The sequence below is a fragment of the Pipistrellus hanaki genome (assembly GCF_964339955.1).
Source record: "Pipistrellus hanaki genome assembly, chromosome: 15".
NCBI lineage: Eukaryota > Metazoa > Chordata > Mammalia > Chiroptera > Vespertilionidae > Pipistrellus > Pipistrellus hanaki.
The window spans coordinates 5947237-5967111 of record NC_140517.1 but is presented as its reverse complement, the minus strand read 5'-3'; the positions used below and the strand labels follow the sequence as shown (position 1 = coordinate 5967111).

Genomic DNA, 19875 nt, shown 5'->3' with positions numbered 1-19875 from the left:
GGTGCTGCACTGAGGGGGCCCGGCCGGCCCCGCCGCACCTGTTGTACATGTTCCAGAAGAGCTGCAGGTTGGCCTGGTTCACCACGTTCCCGATCTGCTGCCGGTAGCTCTGCACCAGCTCTGAGTTGTTCATCAGCTCCTCCTGGGCCCGCGCGGGCGGACGGGAGGGACAGACAGAGCGCGGGTGGGGCCGCGGGCTCCGAGGGGGCCGCGGGCTCCTGGCAGGGTGGGGGCAGGTGGGGCCCCCCAAGGTGGGAGGCGGGACCTGTGGGCGGAGGTCTCCCCACCCCTGTCTCTCAGAGGCCCCAGCAGAGGACAGAGCGAGGCAGGTCAGACGCCCCATAACCCCCTGCCCTCCTCCCGCCCGGCTGGGAGGCCCCCCGAGACCCCAGCCCCCCAGCCCCACTCCTGCGAGGCGGTCCCACGCCCTCACCTGGCTGAAGAGGTGGGAGAGCACCGTGTCCGGTAAAGTGCTGGTGAGGCCGGAGAGCTGCAGGCCAAGGTGGGGTCAGTGTGAGCCCCTCACGGGCCCCCCTGCCCCCTCCTCCCACCCCCCAACCCTGAGCCCTCCCCCCTCCCGCCGGGGGCACCGCACCCACCTTGGCGGCGGCCCAGTCGATCCAGCCCTTGCCGTTGGGGTCGATGTTCATCAGCACCAGCCCCTCCACCAGGTCGGGGAAGATGAGCTGCCGGGAAGGGAGGACAGGGCTGAGGGGGCGGGACAGGGGCAGGGGGCCCCGAACGTCCCACCCACTGGTCAGGCTGTGAAAGTCTGACCCTGCTTCTCTCACAGCGGGGGGCGGGGGGGTCTGAGGAGGAGGACACGCTCTGTGACAGCTTCAAGTGCCACTGAGGACCCAACCCTGGCAGCTGGGCACCTGCCCGGCTCAGCCTGGGAGCTTTCAGAATCCGTGCATTTATTTTGAATCTATGCCTATATCACTGCTTTTAAAATAAAGTATAATTTTATTGATCTCAGAGAGGAAGGGAGAGGGAGAGAGAGAAACCAATGATGAGAGAGAATCAATGATTGGCCCCCTCCTGCACGCCCCCTACTGGAGATCAAGTCCATAACGGAGACATGTGCCCCGACTGGGAATCAAACCGTGACCTCCTGGTTCCCAGGTGGAGGGCTCTCAGCCACTGAGCCACACCGGCCGGGCCTTCTCACTGGTTTTCACCCCTTTCAATAGGTCGTTGGAAAGGGTGCTGTTACAAAACTGAAGATACCGTGTTTCCCCGAAAATAAGACATCCCCTGAAAATAAGACCTAGCGCAACTTTGGGAGAAAAAATTAATATAAGACACTGTCTTATTTTCGAGGAAACAGGGTAATAGCCCTACCCAGTTTAGCTCAGTGGATGGAGTGTCGGCCTGAGGACTGAAGGGTCCCAGGTTCCATTCCAGTCAGAGCACATGCCCAGGTTGTGGGCTCCATCCCCAGTGGGGTCATGCAGGAGGCAGCCAATCCATGACTCTCTCATCATTAATGTCTCTCTCTCCCTCTTCCTTTCTCTCTGAAATCAATAAAAATATAAGAAAGGGGCATGGGGAAAGAAAGAGCGAGTTCAAAAACTCACTGCGAACTTGGCCAGCACGTAGGCTCCGGCTCCCACTCCGATGCCAATCACGTACTTGAACCTGCGGAGAGCGAGGGTGTTTACTCCGGCAAGCATGTCAGACTCGGGCCCACAGCCTTGTTCGTCTGGCCCGCATGAGCCTTTGAGTTTGACACGCTTTCTCTAGGGCCAGCGGTGCCATTTCCCCTAAATGCCATCCGAGCAGACCCCACCCACAGCCCTGAGACCACAGCCAGAGCCTGGGGCCATGTGGCAGTGGTGGGCACAGGGGCGGGGCGGGCACAGGGATGGGGCGGGCACAGGGGCGGGCGGGCAGGACTCACCCGAAGTGCTGCACCACGCTGGGGAGCATGGCGGCCAGCTGCTCCATGGACGGGTACTGGTACCTGCGGGAGGGGCAGGGGGTCAGGCCCAGGCGCGGCCTGGGGCGCAGAGCCGGCGAGAGCCGGGGGCTGGGGGCAGAGGGGGGCTCGGGTACCTACCCCTGGGGAAACTGGGACGCCCCCACCTGCTGGCCGGGCGCGTCCACGTGGCACACCACGAAGTGCTTGGTGATCTCCTGCATGTCCTCGGAGTTGAAGAAGGTGTTGAAGCAGAGCTTGTCTGCAGAGACAGCCGAGGCTGAGCGGGGGGGCGGGGGTGGGCTCCAGGGGCAGGGCAGGGCGGGGGGAGGGGCTCCAGGGGGAGGGCAGGGCGGGGGGGGGGGTGACTCCAGGGGGCGGGCTCCAGGGGGAGGGCTCCAGGGGGCGGGGTGGGCTCCAGGGGGAGGGCAGGGGGGGAGGGGTCCAGGGGGAGGGCAAGGCGGGGGCGGACTCCAGGGGGAGGGCTCCATGGGGAGGGCAGGGCGGGGGTGGGCTCCAGGGGCAGGGCAGGGCGGGGGGGTGGGTTCCAGGGGGAGGGCAGGGCGGGGGCGGGCTCCAGGGGGCGGGCTCCAGGGGGAGGGCAGGGCCGGGTGACCAGCCTCCGGTCCCGCGGGGAAACCAAGGCCAAAGGCAGGGGTCTTCAAACTACGGCCCGCGGGCCACATGCAGCCCCCAGGGGAGTCTGATCCTGCCCGCCAGGTTTTTTGGGCAGTGAGCGCAGCCGAGGTGTTACAGTAGGGATTAGTAGTTCATATAGTCCTGCCCTCCAGCTCTCTGAGGGACCGTGATCTGGCCCCCACTTTAAAAAGTTTGAGGACCCCTGGGCCCAAGGGGCTAAGGACGCAGAGCTGAGTGTGTGGGGACGGACGGGGAGGAGGGCGGCCTCGCTCCGCTGGCGGGTCTGAGGTGGGAGCGGCCGGGGGAGGGGGGGGGCAGGGTTGGGGGGGGGGCACTCACGGTTGAGGCCCACATCGTGGTAGGTGAGGATGGCCGGGCGGTTCCCCTTAGGGGAGCCCCGGATCACTACGTGCAGGAGGCCGTAGGGCGTCTCAATGTCATGCTCCTGGGGAGGGAGGGAGGGAGGGAGATGCTGTGGGCCCGCTCCTGGCTCTTCTGGGGGCGGCGCTGGGGGCTGGGGCGGCTGCTGGGCCTGCGGGGCGGCTCCAGGCCCCACGGCGGGCGGGACCTCACGTTCTCACCAGAGGCAGGGAGGACGGAGCGGACGGAGCACCCTGCCCGGGCAGGGGAGCCGGGCACGGGGTGATGGACGGGAAAGTCCCGGTCCCCTTCGCAAACCAGCCGGTGGGGAGCTGTCAGGGCCCAGGCCCTGGCCTCCAGGGCCCAGGGAGGCCCCTTTGCCCATCTCCCTAGGACATCTCTGCCCCCCCAAACACACCACCCCGGTCCGAGGCCCACCGCCCCTGTTCCTCCCCCAGGAGGAGCCTTGGGGAGTTACCCTCAGTCCTCGGTAACCACCCAAGCCCCCCAGGCCCCGCCTCCAACGCCCACACCTGCAGGCTCCTGTTCCAGCCTCTCCTGCTAGGTGGACCCCCTCCCTGCGAACCCCAAGGCCTTCCTCCAGGAAGCGCCCGGCAGACACCCTCCCCTCCCCATCCCCTCGGTTTTGCTCAGTTGCCTTGCAGGAGCGGGAGCTGGGCGCTGTGTCAGCTCTGCCTCTTCCTGCGGGGGCCCTGGGCCAGGCCCGCCCCTCTCTGTGCCCCGGCCCAGCCCCCTGGGAGGGCTTCCGAGAACTAAAGCAGCCCGTCTGCGGAAAGGGGGCGGCTGGGAGCCCGGGAGGAGCCCTGCTGGCTGGTCCCTCTGCATGCCGGTCACTCTGGGCCCTTCAGCGGGAGCTGGGTACATAGCCCTGCCCGGCCGCTGAGCTGGAGGTGGGGTTAGGGTCAGGGCAGGAAGGACACAGCTCAAGACTGAGCACCTACTGTGTGCCCGGGGCCTGCACATAGTGGGCGCTTAGGTTCAAAGAGAGCCGAAGCTCCTCCCCCAACAGGAAAGGGGTAGACTGGGGAGGGAGGGGACAGCTTCTTGGGGACTGGCCTTTGGGGTCTGAGCTCAGCGGGGAGCGAGCAGGTGCTGCCAGCCCCTCGGCCAAAGGCCACACCCTGGGAGCCAGCCTCCTGCGGTGAGGTCCGGTGAGGGACACCCTGTCACCCTCTGGGGGGCCCAGGCCTGTCCTCCCTCGGGGCCCCCAACAAGTGCCTGCTCACTGGCCACTGACTGGCCACTCTGCACGCTCACAGGAGCCTAAGCCACAGAGGAGCACTCTGAGGCTGCAGAGGAGACACACCGTGCCCAAGGTCAAGGCCGGAGTGGGGGGCAGGCCTTGGCAGGTGCAGACCTCCGGTGAGCTGGAGGCTGCCTCTTCCTGAGATCAAGTGTGAGCGGAGAGCCTCTGCCAGACGGTACCACCAACTCCCCACCCTCAGCTCTAGAGGGCGGGGGGGGGGGCAGGAGGGCTGGGAGGCAGGAGGGGTGCACAGCGCCATGGGAGGCGGGCTGGGGCAGAGGGGGTGCCCCCATCAGGGCGGGGCTGGGGCAGAGGGGAGCCCCCATCAGGGCGGGGCTGGGGCAGAGGGGGTGCCCCCATCAGGGCGGGGCTGGGGCAGAGGGGGTGCCCCCATCAGGGCGGGGCTGGGGCAGAGGAGCCCATTGAACAAGAGCTGCAATGCGCTTGCGGCATGAAGGGCAGTTCCTGAGCGCACGGGTCACTGCAGCCCTGCCAGGCCCAAGTCAGGGCTCGGGGCTCGGGGCTTGGGGGGGCAGTTTTCACCCCCAGGCTGTCCGTGGGTGCAAGTGAGGGGGTGCCTGTGCCCTCCCAGCCCGGGTGTGGCCTCCCCAACACTATCCCTGGGCAGCTGGACCCGGCCCGCTGCAGAGCCTGCCCACCGAGGCCCAGCTCCCGGGGCAGGGACGCCGGCAGGGCTCATAGAGGGGGGCGGGCAGGGAGCTCCCGCACAGCCCGGTGCCCTTGGCTGCCCCCTCCCGCCCAGCCGGGAGCTCAGACCCGGCCAACCTCCCAGTCTGGCGGGGAGAGGGGGAGGGGGCTGCACCCAGCGGGGGCCCTAAGGACTGCGGCCCGACGCCCTCGGAGCCCCCAACCCGGACTGAGCCCTCCCATTGGCTCCCGGTGACGTCAGCACCCGCCCCCAGGGGGGCGCCGCGGGAGGCGCTGCGGCAGCCGGTACCCCGCGGCCCGCGAGGCTCCCCTCGCCCTTGACCTTGAAGGCTGCGGCCCGGGAGCTGCATTTCAGGGCGCGGGGAGTGGGGCGGTGGGGACGCTCCTGCGGTTGCCAGTCTCCCTGCACCCATCCCCGCACCCATCCCCGCACCCATGGCTCCGCATCCATCCCCGCATCCATCCCCGCACCCATGGCTCCGCATCCATCCCCGCACCCATCCCCGCACCCATGGCTCCGCATCCATCCCCGCACCCATGGCTCCGCATCCATCCCCGCACCCATCCCCGCACCCATGGCTCCGCATCCATCCCCGCACCCGGCCGTGCTGCGTCTTGTCTGGGTCCAAGGGATGGAGGAGCCGGGGCGTCCCCGTCTCCCCTCCCTGAGGAAGCCCAATCCCCGGGGGGTGGGGGGAGGCGCCCTGGAGCCCCCCTGGGGACGCCCGTGCCTCCCGCATCCCCAAATAAGGCGTTACCCCCTGACCTCTCCGCGTCCCCCCCCCCCCCGCCCCTGCAGGGACCCGGCCTCGCGGTCCGGCTAGCGCTCGCCCCAGACCTCCCCGCAGCGCCCGGGGGCCACGGAGGGGCCTCAGCCTCGCCCAGGGCCGAGCAGGTCCCCGGGGCCAGGCCGCCGCCAGCCGGGCGCGTGCCAGGCGCGGGGCACACGCGGGCGAAGGGGCACACGCGGGCACACGTCCGCACGGCCGGGCAGCCCAGCCCCAGCCCCGTGCGCCTCCTGCAGATGCCAGCCCTCCCTCCACCCCCCGGGGGCACCCCGACCGGCAGCGACCCCCGCCCCTCCCGGCGCCCCGCAGGTACCGGCACCCGCGGCCCCGCCTGGCTCTCCCCGCGGCGAGGCGGCTGCAGGCGGAGCGGCCCCGGGACCGCGGCCGGTCTGGATGGAGGCGCCTCCTCCGGGCTCCCGCCGCCCCGCGGCCTCGCTCACCCCGTCCCAGCACTCGGGCATCTCGCCGAGGGGGTGACGGCCTCGCAGGGAAGCGCACACAAAGGCCTGAGTCACCGGGTCCGGAGGCAGGAGGCGGCTCCAGCGGGAAAGCGGCGGCGCTGGACCGTTTATACGCGGAGCCGCCCGCCCGGGCCGGTCCCGCCTCCCCGAGGGGCTCGGGAGCCGCCACTCGCCGGCCCGCAGCCCCCGCGTCCCGATTGGCTGTCGGGAGACAAGCCTGGCTCCCATTGGCTCCCGAGGTCCTCGCTCACCCAGCTGCGCCTGTTTCACCGCCGCCCCCAGCAACGCATCCTCCTGGATGGTCCCCAGCCTCCGCATCCCGTCGCCCCTAGCAACACGGACACGCACGGAGGGCTGCAGCCCGCTGCTCACGGGGTCCGGGGCAGGTGGGCCCTGTGGCAGGTACCTGGGAGCATCTCCTGGACCCCACAGGGGTGCCCTTGAACTATATAGCCTGGGGATACCAGGGGGAGTGGGGGTGGGAGGAGGCCTGAGGGGCCTCAAACCCAGCCTCCACATCAGGAGGGCCTGGACCACAGTCTTGAGGGGATGTGGGAAGTCACTTCCGTCTTCTCCACTCCCCTAGGGCAGCCCCCACGCTGCCCACATGCACCCCCAGTGCCTGTCCACAGCTCAGAAAGGGGTTCTGGGCACAGGGGCCTGGGTTGACAGCAGGACCAGGAGTCTGGTGGGGCACACACCAGCTCTGCCGCCCCACCCCCATCCTGCAGCCAGGCCTGAGGTCCTGCCCACCTCCCAAAGCCGCACCCCGCAGGGGCCTGGCTCCCAGACCTCAAGGGAGCAGCACACGGGAGCCAGGGCAGGTCCCATGCCCTGACCCCACTCCAGAGACAAGGCTTTGGGTGGGGCGCCAGCCAGGGACGGGCAGGGAGAGAGACAGAGGAGACGGGGAGCAGAGGAGAGCAGAGGACGAGAAGAAATAGGCCAGCGAGGGCATAGAGGAGGGAGCCCAAGGACAAGGAGGAGCAGCGGAGAAGGGAGGGGTGCTGGGCGCTGTGCCCCCATTCTGTCTCTTTGCTGAAGGACCGCGCCACTTGCCCCAGACTGCACTCTGTCTGGCTGTTTTGGGGGGGGGCAGTTACCTCCCTTCTTGGGGTGCCTAGTGACCTGTCAACACCTGCCAGGCATGCCTGTGCCCGGGGAAGGGGGGGACCGAGAACTTTCCCTGCCCCCTCTCTGTCCTTTCGCTCGGAGGCCTGGCCCAGAGCACTGGGCCCTGCGTTTGCCCAGGGCAGCCAGGGTGCGGGACGGGGTGTCCCGGGCCCCTCACATCCTGGCTACTCTCCCTGTTCCCTGCAGCCACTGGGACACGGGAAGGGGCTCCAGCCACTGAGGCAGCTGCAAAGGCACAGCCCACCGGATCCCCCCAGCTACTTCTCTACCTGGGGGCCCGGTGGCCTTCCACCCTCTCTGCCACCAAACCCTGCTCCTCCGCAGTCCCCTCCACTCTCACGCCCGCTCCAACCTCTGACCGCAGAGTGGCCTTCCCGCCCTTGGACTCGGGTGGGAAGCTGACCTCGGACACGGCCCCCTCCAAGCTGCGGCCCCACTTCTGCTCAGCCACCTGCTTCCCATCCACAGCCCCGAGCTCAAGCCCCAGCTCCCCACCCGCTGGCTGGGGGCCCTCGGGCCCGGGGTGAGCTTCCCTGTGCCCCAGGCTCCTCGGCGGAACCACAGGAAGTGCGCCCTCCACACAGAGCCCCTGTGAGAATGAGAAAAGCCGCACACATCCCTCTGGACCCGACCCCACTCCTGCCCGGGGCCCTGCCCATGTCTGGAAGAAACCGGACAGTCCGCGTGCCTTCCCAAACAGCACGGCCCCTGCCCTGGAGGCTGTGCAGCACGAGGCAGGCTCTGGACCTGCTGCCTGGACCCAGGCCTGCTGCATGCGCTCGGCCACATCCCTGCTGTGTGACCTCAGACAGGTCGGTCCACCTCTCTGAGCCTCCACATCTGTACGTGGGAAAGCAGCAGTGCCTGTGCGCAGGATAACAGGATGCTCACAAACCTGTGAGAAAGGATTCGGAAGCCGAAGCCCACACACACCTTAGCACCTGGGCATCGCTAAGGGCAGCAAATGCGCCCGGCTGGCGTGCTTAGCGGTCGAGTGTTGACCTATGAACCACAAGGTCAGGGTTCAATTCCCGGTCAGGGCACACGCCCGGGTTCGGACTCCATCCCAGTGTGGGGCGTGCAGGAGGCAGCTGATCCATGATTCTCTCTCATCATTGATGTGCCTATCTCTCTCTCTCCCTCTCCCTTCTTCCTTGAAATCAATAAAAGAAATAATTTATTTATTTTTTTTTTAAAAAAAGAGTACCAAATTTGTATTAGAATACCTCCAGGAGCTACTCAAATGTTTACATGTGTTCCTTTTATCTTCTTTTTTTAAAATATATTTTATTGATTTTTTTTTTTTACAGAGAGGGAGAGAGCGGGATAGAGAGTTAGAAACGTGATCAGCTGCCTCCTGCACACCCCCTACCGGGGATGTGCCCGCAACCAAGGTACATGCCCTTGACCGAAATCCACCTGACGCTCTATCCACTGAGCCAAACTGGTTTTGGCCCTTTTATCTTCTTAACTCCACTTTACAGATGAGGAAGAGGAGGCAGGGGCTGGCTGCTGTGGGGTCTGAGGTCACCGGTGCCCTCCTGCGGAGGGGCCCACACATTCCCGCCCTCTCTGGGGGGCGGGGCGGGGGGCAGGAGGACAGAGAGGACATGCCTGCCCGGACCTCTGGCTGGGCCTCGCTATCTCCTGGCCACATCCCTCCCCGTCTCCCTCCCACGTCTCCTGCTGTTCCCTCCTCCTCAAGCCCTGCCGGTCCTTCCCCGCGCCAGGGCCTCTGTGTCTGGAGCCGGAACCCCCGGGGGACGGGAGCGGGGCTCGTGACCCAGGCCGGGCTCCCAGACGCAGAGCCTGGTGCAGAGCTGCTGTCGGGGAGGAGCCAGCACCTCACCCCACCGCCACGTCACCTCGCAGGCCACGGGGCTGGGCGGTCTTGGGCTTGGACACTGACCCACATGGAAGTCAGGCCCAGGCCTGTGGGGCCAGTGCCATCGAGCCGGGAGGAAGGGCCCAGAAGGGTCTGAGCTGGCTCGGTGTGTGTCGGTGGCCAGCGGGCTCCGGGAACGGGAGAGGCTCCCCTGTGTCTGCAGCCAGACGGGCTCCCAGACATGGGGATAAATGGCCGCTGCGGACCTCAACAGGGGGGAGCGACTGGCCGAGTGAGTGAAATCGCAGTGAGAAGGAATAAAAACAAAGGGCGGTGTCAGTGTTCACTGGGAAGCTGGCATCCCGCTAAAGAGGGCACGGTTGTCCCGGCAACAGCTGCCATGGAAACAGGGAGCTATTTCGGAGCATCAGCCTGGCTCTCATTGGAGGAAAATGCTGATTCAGATGACAGCATCCCTCCCTCCTGTCTCCACCCTCACTCCCCCAGGCCTCCCTTCCCCCTTCTGTTGAGGACGGGCAGGGGGCAGGGGGCAGGCAGAGCCACGGAGACAGTGGCGTGGCCTGTCCCTTGAGGCCCATGGAAGGGTGTGACCCTCCTCAGGGGCCAGGCGAGGTGGTCCGGGGGCCAGCCAGCTGTCGGGCCCCCAGATCAGGTGGCTGAGTCCTACCTTCCAGTCTGTGTCCTCGGCCAGGAGGAAGGCGTCAGCGTTCTCCTGCGGGAGCAAACAGAGGGGGTGGGTGTTAGGGCCTGGCTGGCCAGGGCTCCACATGGGCTTGGCCTTGAGCAGACTAGCTTCCTGTTCCCCATTCCTTTCTTTTCTTTTCTTTCTTTCTTTCTTTCTTTTTTTTTTTTTTAAATATATTTTATTGATTTTGTACAGAGAAGAAGGGAGAGAGATAGAGAGTTAGAAACATCGATGAGAGATAGACATCGATCAGCTGCCTCTTGCACACCCCCTACTGGGGATATGCCCGCACCCAAGGTACATGCCCTTGACCGGAATCGAACCCGGGACCTTTCAGTCCCCAAGCCGACGCTCTATCCATTGAGCCAAAACGGTCTTGGCCCCATTCCTTTCTTTTAAGAGAGGGAGGAAGGGAGAGAGAGAGAGAGACATCGATGTGGGAGAGACACGTGGGTCTGTTGCCTCCTGCACGCCACCAGAGCAGGACTGAATCCGAAACTTAGGCCTACGCCCTGACAGGGAATCGAACCCAAGACCTTCTGGTGCATGGGACGACACTCCAACCAACGGAGCCGCCTCGGCCAGGACCCCATTCATCTCAGTGTTAGCGAAGTGACCCAGGGCTCCCCGAAGGCCGGGGGCCAGGCTGTAGTGCCAGGCGGAGGAGCGTGAGCAGCTGCTCACATCGGTTTCTCTGCTGGAGGAAAACGTGAAGATGCCCCTGACAGGAGGCGGGGGAAGGCTCAGAGAGGCGGAGCCACAGGCCACAGGTATGGGATCTACGGGTGCAGACCCACAGTTCTTCCCCGCAGGGAGGGGAAGCGTGCCAGGCGTCACCACAACAAGAAAGTAGTGGGGAGCCCTGGCCAGTTTGGCTCAGTGGATAGAGCATCGGCCTACAGACTGAGGGGTTCTGAGTTCGATTCCGGTCAAAGGCATGTACCTTGGTTGTGGGCTCCATCCCCAGTGGGGAGTGTGCAGGAGGCAGCTGATCGGTGTTTCTCTCTCATCGATGTTTCTGACTCTCTATCCCTCTCCCTTCCTCTCTGTAGAAAATCAATAAAATACATATTTTTAAAAAAGTAGGTGGAGTCCTCACCGGTTTGGCTCAGGGGACAGAGTGTCGGCTGGTTGAACCAAAAGATCCCGGGTTCAATTCCGGTCAAAGGCACGTACTTTGATTGCAGGCTCCTCCTTGGCCGGGGCCCTGGTCAGGGCTCATGCAGGAGGCAACCAACGGATGTGTTTCTCTCACATCGATATTTCTCTCTGCCTTTCCCTCTCTCTTCTACTCCCCCTAAGGGGGGAATCAGTGGCCGTAAAGGGTAGAAATAGCTCTGGAATCTAACCCTCGGGCCTCACGGGACAAAATAATCACCCCAAGTGCTCCGGTCCCACTGCTCCCAGAGGCACACTGCTGGCGACACCTGCCCTCCAACCTCAGAGCTCGCGCAGAAAAGACAGAGGAGCTGGGAGCAGGAGAGGCCCAGCGGGGGGAGCACTGTGCCCTGCTAGACAGCACTGCCCTGTGGGGACCCTCCGGGGCCTCCCAGAACCAGGGGTTAGGCTCAGCCTCACCCCGATGGCTGTGTGACGCTGGCCAAGTGAACGAACCTTTCTGTGCCTCAGTGTTCTTGCTCATGATTGAAATGGGGGTGACACTTCTCACAAGCCTCCCAGGCAGCCAATGGATGTTTCTATTTCACATCATTGCTGCTCTCTCTCTCTCTCTCTTCCTCTCCCTTTCTTACAAAATCAATAAAAACATATTAAAAATTTTAAAAGAGCCCCCCACCCCCACCCCCAGCCGCAAAGGCAGCCAGGGCCGCAGGGAGGACACTCCCCAGGAGGGGACTAGGCTCTCAGGTGGCCTGGCCTTACGGATGGCCCCATGGAGGGGAGAATCTGGGGGGGGGGGGGCAAGACCAGAGCGAAGACACGCAGTTCCCTTCTTGGCCACGAGGGGGCGCTCTCCGCCCCGGGACCGCGAGGGGCAGACTCACCAGCTCGGTGGCGTCCAGGCCCCGGAGCAGCGGCTTCTCCTCGGGGAACCTCAGCTCCTGCAGCCCGGCCATGGTCACGTCGTGGAGCAGGAGCCCTGGGAGGGGGAGGGCGAGGTTGGGGTGGCTGTGGCGGGGCGCCCGGTCCCTGCCCTGAGGCTCCCAGCGCGAGCCCGGGGGGCTGCACTTCGCAGGGCAGCAAGGCTCCGTCCGCGGGGCTCCCCGCCTGGCTATGGATGTCACCATAGTGTTTGTTTTCTTAGAAGTTCAAACACAATTTGCCCTAGCCGGTTTGGCTCAGTGAATAGAGCATCGGCCTGGGGTCCAAAAGGTGAGGGGTTCAATTCCTGTCAAGGGCAGGTACCTTGGTTGCAGGCTCCTCCCTGGCCTGGGCCCTGGACATGAACTAGAAATTCATAAAAAACTAACATTGCCCCACAGGCATGGTTGAGTGTCCACCTATGAGTCAGGAGGTCACGGATCAATTCCTGGTCAGGGCACATGCCCAGGGTGGCAGCCCGATCCCAGGGTCTCGGGGTGCTGGAGGCAGCCAATCAATGATTCTCTCTCATCATTGCTGTTTGTTTTTTAAAAAGATATATTTTATTGATTTTTTTACAGAGAGGAAGGGAGAGGGATAGAGAGTTAGAAACATCAATGAGAAACATTGATCAGCTGCCTCCTGCACACTCCCCACTGGGGATGTGCCCGCAACCAAGGTAGGGTGCATGCCCTTGACCGGAATCAAACCTGGGACCCTTCAGTCCGCAGGCCAATGCTCTCTATCCACTGAACCACACCGGTTAGGACATCATGGCTGTTTTTATCTTCCTCTCTGAAATAAATAAAAATGTATTTTTTAAAAATGAACATTGGCCAATAAATACACCAGAAAACATGAAAGCTCACCAGGAGTTAAAGAGATGCAGACGAGAACCAGACCCCTTATTTTGGCCAGCGGAGCTGGCAGACGCAGGGCCGGCTAAAGCGTTGGGAAACCGACATTTCCCTTGTATTGTGTGTGTGTGTGTGTGTGTGTGTGTGTGTGTGTGTGTGAATGGCTGCATCTTGCCGGAGGGCAGCTTTGCAGGTTGAATTAAACTTATTGAAAAGATTCATACTCTTGGACTCGGCAATCCTCTCCCTGGCAGAACTTTCCTAAGGGACCGAGAGGGCATCTAACGGTTTGATCTGTAGGAATGCTCACCGCAGCGCCGTTTATGAAACGAGAGGGGAACGGGAAGACGCTAGGGGTCCATGAATAGGACGTCAGCACAGAGGATGGGCCAGTGACTTATAAAAGATTTTACCAACACGGGGAGACGCGCGTGTCACCATGAACAGAAAAGGCAATTATAAAACATACAACGTTATCCAGATTGTGAGAAATGCAAACAGCCCCACAGAAAAGCCAGGGAGGATGTACGTCCTCAAGTTCACTGGCATTATCTCCGGTGGAAGACTAAAAACTACAGCCTGGAATCTTAACCCAGGGGAAAACAACATAAAAAAAATAAAATTAAAAAATTAAAAAAAAAGCAAGACCTAGTCAGTTTGCTCAATGGTTAGAGCGTTGGCCCGAGGACTGAAGGGTAACGGGTTTGATTCCAGTCTAAAGCACGTATTTCTGTTGCAGGCCTGGTGGGTCCAAGGATGCACCCCACTCCCCTGCCACATCCCACCCCGGCCCACCCCGCTGCGCTGGCTTCTCCCTGCGGAAGGCCCCGAGACTGGGCGGCAGGCCCAGGGGTTGCCTGGGGCCCAGGGAGGGGCCCAGTTCTGGGGCAAGGCTGTCCCGAGACCAGGCTGCCGCTCCAGGTTGCCCTGGGCTTCCCCCACTCCGCCTCAACTCTCCGATCCTCAGCGCTCCGATCGGTGCAAAGATGCCGCCTCAATGCCTCAACCCCACGAGTCCGGTTTGGGGGTGGGTTATGCGGACGCTGGCCGGGAGCTGCTGGTCACCCAGCCTCCTGGAAGGAGAGCCCCTGGGAGCCCGTTGTCCCCAGAGGCCAGGCAAGCCCCCAGGTCCCTGCATCCCCACGCCAGGCCCCAGTGTTCGGTTCCCAGTGGTTTCCTGGGAAACCAGTTAACACAATCCAGATGGGCAGTATTTTTAGCAAAGCATGCTCTCTCCCCTCGCGCCCACCCCTTTCTCTCATCCTTTCTGAGGGCTGCTCACTCAGCCATCCATCTGGGTCCTAACAGAAGGGTCCGGGCTGGAAAACACTGCCCCATTAGGACTTTTCTAGCCACCCGCCTCCCCGAGCACCCCATTCCACTGACTGCCGGCAGCACTGGGGTGTCCCGTCCTCACCCAGGGGTGTCCTGTCCTCACCCAGGGGTGTCCCGTCCTCACCCAGGCCTGTTCTCAAACCACCCAGGAGGCAGGGCCCCCGAGGACGGTGCCATGTAAAGGGCCGAGAGAGGGCAGGGCAGGGACCGGTGGCCAGTGATGGGGGGGTTAGGGGGGCGGTGGGGGAAAGGGCTGGAGGGAAACCTCAGAATCCAGGGATCTGGGGGTGCCTCAGCCAGTGGAAAACAGACAGCCGGGCCCAGCAGGGGGGTTGGGGCTCCTGAACGTGGGGACTCACGGGACCAGAGGCCAGGGCAGACATTCCCACGGGGGAGGGGCAGGGAAGTTTCTCCCTAGGAAAGTTATGATTTAAAAAGGGTCACTATGGCCTGCCGGCCCCATGTGGCTCAGCATTGACCTATGAACCAGGAGGTCACAGTTTGATTTCGGGGTCAGGGCACAGGCCCTGGTTGCGGGCTCAATCCGCCCCCGTGGGGCGCATGCAGGAGGCAGCCGATCCATGATTCTCTCTCATCATTGCTGTTTCGATCTCTCTCCCCCCCTCTCTCTTCCTCTCTGACATCAATAAGAATATTTATTTATTTACTTAAAATATATTTTATTGACTTTTTTTTTTTTTTACAGAGAGGAAGAGAGAGGAATAGTTAGAAACATCGATGATAGAGAAACACCCCCGACTGCGGATGTGCCCACAACCAAGGTACATGCCCTTGAGCAGAATCGAACCTGGGACCTTTCAGTCCTCGCAGGCCGACGCTCTATCCACTGAGCCAAACTGATTTCGGCAAGAATATATTTTTAAATAGAAAAGATATATGGGCATACTAACACACACATACACACACATCTATATCCATCCATTTGTATGGATTCTAAAACCAGGAATTTATACTGATTTTTTTTTTTTTTTTTTGCAGGTTTATAACTTTATTTGACAATCAGCAGTTCGTTAGTTCTCAGCCACAGGAGCTGTCTGTTGGAAGTGGTGGCAGGTACCCAGGTAACCAGCACACAGAGCTGTTCGGGGAATTGTCATCCACATCCCGCTTTCTGGACGTCGGCTCCTGGAGACCGAACGGGGCCTTTCTTACTCCTTTGGCGCAGAGACAGCTTGTGGAGTCGGTGGCAGTGCCCACACCCGGGGTTCCCGTCTCCTTCAGGGCAAACCCAGGTTCTCCGAGTCCCGAGGGGCACATTCCGGACCCCACTCCCCGGGCAGACGCGCCTGTGTCCCCGCTCCCCACCTCGCCGATGGCACACAGCCCCCCCGCCTCTCCCACGCTGCCCGGCCGGGCTGGGAAAGAGACAGGCCGGACGGATACTCCTCATTCCATCCCACACCACCCCGTGGCGTCTCACTTCCCCTCCTTCCTTATGTGTCATCTTTCCTCCCAGGAGGAGAAGCGCGGCCCTCGGCCTCTGTGACGCTGTTGCTGATGGGTTCATCCCTTGCAGACACACACAGTCATTTCGGAACTGTGGCTCGCAGAATGAGCGACTCAGAACTTTTGGGGGCTCGACTTTTTGTTTGTACTTGACCCTTTCAGACATAGACCTAGATTTTTTTTTAAAAAAAACATTTACCACTCTTGTCAATTCCCTAAAAGGAAAATAGGCCCTAAACCGGTTTGGCTCAGTGGATAGAGAGCGTCGGTCTGTGGACTGGAAGGTCCCAGGTTCGATTCCGGTCAAGGGCATGTACCTTGGCTGCGGGCACATCCCCAGTGGGGGGGGGGGGGTGCAGGAGGCAGCTGATCGATGTTTCTCTCATCGATGTTTCTAACTCTGTATTCCTCTCCCTTCCTCTCTGTAAAAAATCAATAAAATATATTTAAAAAATAGGAAAATAGTATGTTGTTTAAGGTATCCTAAAGCCTCCTCACACAGCAGGAGGGAGGGAGGCGGGGGACGGTGTTTTGAATTCCGGTGTCTGGAGGTCGCTGCTGCCTGTGTTTTCCACGCAGTGGCAATCCCGGCTCCTCTGACACCAAGACCTTTGGCCGTGAAGTTTTCCCGGGAGAGTGCTCTTCTGCAGAGCTCCCACGGAGTGGCTTCCTCAGAACCCCAGCCCCGACCACGACCCCAACCCATCCGTTACCTTTCCGTTTTAAAAAATAAAACTTGGCCCTCACGGTATGGCTCAGTGGATAGAGCGTCGGCCTGCGAACTGAAGGATCCCAGGTGTGAGTACAGTCAAGGGCATGTACCTTGGGTGCGGGCACATTCCTAGTAGCGGATGTGTAGGAGGCAGCTGATTGATGTTTCTCTCTCATTCAATGTTTCTAACTCTCTATCCCTCTCCCTTCCTTTCTGTAAAATAAAATAAAAAAAATCAATAAAATATATATTTAAAAAAATAAAACTTGAATTTCATGTAATACATGCTCACTGGAAAAAGTCAGAAAAACAGAAGAGCAAAAAGAAGTGGAAAGCACATAGAATCCTATGAACCAGAGAAAACCACCGTTAACATTTTTTTATTATCTCCTTTGACTCCTTTTCCAGTGCTAATCCAGACACGGAAAAAGATGAAAAACAAAAACACACACAAAAACAACAACAACAAAAGATGAAAAACAGTTTTTTTGTTTTGTTTTTTAAAAATATATTTTATTTTATTTTTTTACAGAAAGGAAGGGAGAGGGATAGAGAGTTAGAAACACCGATCAGCTGCCTTCTGCATACCCCCCACTGGGGATCAAGCCTGCAAGCAAGGCACATGCCCTTGATGGGAATCGAACTCGGGACCCTTCAGCTTGGGGGCTGACACTCTATCCACTGAGCCAAACTGGTTAGGGTAGGGGTGTCGAACTCAATCAGAGAAGGGGCCAAAATCTAAAATCCAGCCTAAATCGCGGGCCGAATGGTTTACTGAACAGTCATAAACTGACAATGTCATAAACTGACAGCGGAGTGCAGTGATGACAGCGTGGTGCGGGCCACATTGCAAGGCCTGGCGGGCTGGATTTGGCCCGCGGGCCTTGTGTTTGACACATGTGGGTTAGGGCAACAAAACTCTGTTTGGAAACATCTTTTAGACCCTGGTTCAAATCCCAGCCAGCTGCTTACCATCCGTGGCACGTTTAGCCAGTTACCTACCCTCCTGTGCCTCACCGTCCTCGTCTGTAAAAAGGAGGAACGAATAGCACGCACCTCACAGGCTGTTATGAGGGCGAGGGGAATATACAGAAGGCTCTCCGGACTGTGCCTGGCACATGGCAAATGCCATGTCAGCGTGAGCTGTCATCGCCGTTATTATAACATTATAATTACGTAAGGAGACATCTGTTCCGGTGAATAAATAACTTTGGCAGCAAAATTCGCAGCTGCCCGGGGTTCCCTGATGTGAATGCACTGGAATCTACCGGGTGTCCCCCCAAAAAATGTATACACACTGAACAGCTGCTAGCTCCATTTTGAAAATAAAATGTAGCCAAAGCCGGTTTGGCGCAGTGGTAGAGCATCGGTCTGCGGACTGAAAGGTCCCAGGTTTGATTCCAGTCAAGGGCATGTACATTGGTTGCGGGCACATTCCCGGTAGGGGGTGTGCAAGAGGCAGCTGATCAATGACTCTCTCTCATCAACGTTTCTAGCCCTCTATCTCTCTCCCTTCCTCTCTGTGAAAAATCAATAAAATATATTAAAAGAAAAAGAAAAGAAAATGAAATGTATTTTCATAAACACAATTATGCCTTTGTATAATTGTATAATTACTCAAAGTGTGTGTATACATTTACTTAACCTTGTTAGGAGGGCATAGACAGTCTGCTAGGACCTGTCTGATGAGGGAGGAAGGGCCCTGAGCCCTGGACCCAGGAGATGAGGTCCTCACACTGTAGGGGGACCCCAAAGCCCTGCACAGCCTCCCGAGAGCGGCTGCGAGAGCAGGAGGGGGACCCAGGAGCTCAGCCCTGCATGCCCGGCTCCCCCAAACCCATGCGGTGGGCAACACTTCCCTTTGGGGATTAGCAAGGTCAGCAGCCAGGGCTGCACCCCCTCCCTACTCCACCCCCTGCTTTTAAAAGATATTTTTATTGATTTCAGAGAGGAAGGGAGAGGGCGAGGGAGAGAGAAACATCCATGATGACAGAGAACCATTGATGGACTGCCTCCTGCACGGCCCCCCTGGGGATCTAACAGAGACCTCCTGGTCCATAGGTGGATGCTCAACCACTGAGCCATGCTGGCCGGGCAGGTGGCCCCTCTTTGAAATCAGGTGGGCAGGCCTGCCTGGGGGAGGGGGGGACTCTACAAGGAAAAGTTGGCAAGGGACTGATTGGAGGGGGTGCCGACCCCATGGCTAACTGGGCTCAGATGGGACTGGCTCCTCTGAGGACCTGGCCAGTGTCCCCAACAGCCCCCCACCCTCCACCCCCTACCCCCTGTCTGTGAGCCTGCGGCGGACAGGAGCACCCGTCACTGCTGCTTCACAGGCATTCGCAGCCCCATTCAGTCCCCGGGCCGGAGCTCTAACCACTGAGCAAACCCGGCCAGGGCGGCATCACCGCCTGAAACCTCCCCCCACCTCCCCCGCCCTCGCTCCCTGGCCCTCCAGCCCCCACTTCACTGCCCATCCCCATCCCCATCCCTCAGGCCAGGCTTCTCGCACCCCCCGGGCCTCCGCATCCCCGGCTCCCCCCGCCCCCCAGCCTGCACCGCCACCCCCTCTCCCCTCTCCGGGATCAGAAAGCCTGTCCTTTAGGGTCCCGTTCAGACCCTGCCACGTGCTCCGATCTCCCCGCTCCTCCCGCCCCCACGCGGACTCCGGCCGCGGCCCCTTCTCCCCGCACAGGGCCCTGCGCCCCCTCCCCGGCGCCGGCGAGGACGCGGCCGGACCTGCCGGGAGGGGGGCGGGGGGGACAGAGGAATCGGCTGGAACCTCGGTCCGTCCGGAGGCGGTGATGGAGGCCGCCACGGCCTGGCCGGTGGGGTCCGCACCGGCTCCCTTTCCTCCTCCTCCCCCTGCCCGTCTCTCCGCAGCCCCAGAGGCCGCCGGTGCCCGGGAGAGAGGGAGGCAGGAGAGACGGGGCAGGGGGAGGAGGAGGAGGAGGAGAGGGAGACTGCCCCCCGGCCCCCGGGCCTCGTCCCCCCCCCCTCGGGCACACCAGTCCCCGGGGGACCCCCGGCCACAGCGCCCTGCCCGCGGCTCCAGCCTCCGGAGGGTCCACCCGGCTCCCCCCTCCCCAGGCGCTGGCTCTCCTCCGGCGGAAAGCTCCGAGCGGAGGGCAGGGACTGAGCCCCGTCCCCTGGGGACCCGGCTCCAGCTCCGCCGCTCGGAGGGGGACTCCGGGAGGCGCCCCGATCCGCGCTCCGGACGCCGGGGCCGAGCGCAGAGCCGGGCGGGGCAGCGCGCGCTGGGACCCGGCCGGCCCGGCTCCCCGCCTCCGGCTCCGGCTCCGGCTCCAGCCAGAGCCGCCCAGCCCGGCGCCGCGCCCTCCCCGGCCGGCGGGCGGCGGGGCCGGTACCTGTCAGCAGCTCGATCCGGTGTCCCAGCAGCTTCATCGCGGCGCCCGGCGCGGCCGGCCCGGGGAGAGGACGGCGGGAGGCGGGCGGCCCGGGGAGGGGACGGCGGGAGGCGGGCGGCCCGGGGAGAGGATCGCGGAGCCGAGGAGCCCCGAGAACGCGAGCCGCGCGAGCAGCCGCCGAGCCGGAGCGCCTCTCCGCCCCCCGCGCCGCGCCCCCGTCCACACGCGTTAGAATCCGCCCACGGGCGGCCCCCCGAGCGCCGCCGCCGCCCCTGGCCGCGGGGGATCCGGGCGGCGCGGGGGGATCCGGGCGGCGCGGGGACGCG

The 19875-nt window shown here is 62.0% G+C and overlaps 1 protein-coding gene across 6 annotated transcripts in view; it reads right to left on the bottom strand.

Annotated features, from left to right (window-relative positions):
* The window catches only part of NDRG4 (NDRG family member 4), a 29769-nt gene that overhangs the window by 9455 nt on the left and 439 nt on the right, over window positions 1–19875 (bottom strand). For 2 of the 6 annotated variants that reach the window (XM_084861268.1, XM_084861269.1), the window contains exons 1-10: window positions 19550–19651; window positions 11774–11868; window positions 9753–9797; window positions 2900–3005; window positions 2063–2183; window positions 1904–1966; window positions 1581–1641; window positions 600–686; window positions 434–490; window positions 39–142 (exon numbers count right to left, since the gene is read on the bottom strand). In XM_084861268.1, the coding sequence (XP_084717394.1) occupies window positions 39–142; window positions 434–490; window positions 600–686; window positions 1581–1641; window positions 1904–1966; window positions 2063–2183; window positions 2900–3005; window positions 9753–9797; window positions 11774–11868; window positions 19550–19586 (776 nt within the window). In that variant the 5' untranslated portion in view covers window positions 19587–19651. Of the gene's footprint in view, window positions 1–38; window positions 143–433; window positions 491–599; window positions 687–1580; window positions 1642–1903; window positions 1967–2062; window positions 2184–2899; window positions 3006–6084; window positions 6242–9752; window positions 9798–11773; window positions 11869–19549; window positions 19652–19875 lie in introns of those variants that run through there. The other 4 variants (XM_084861270.1, XM_084861271.1, XM_084861266.1 and 1 more) reach the window with 2 other exon arrangements.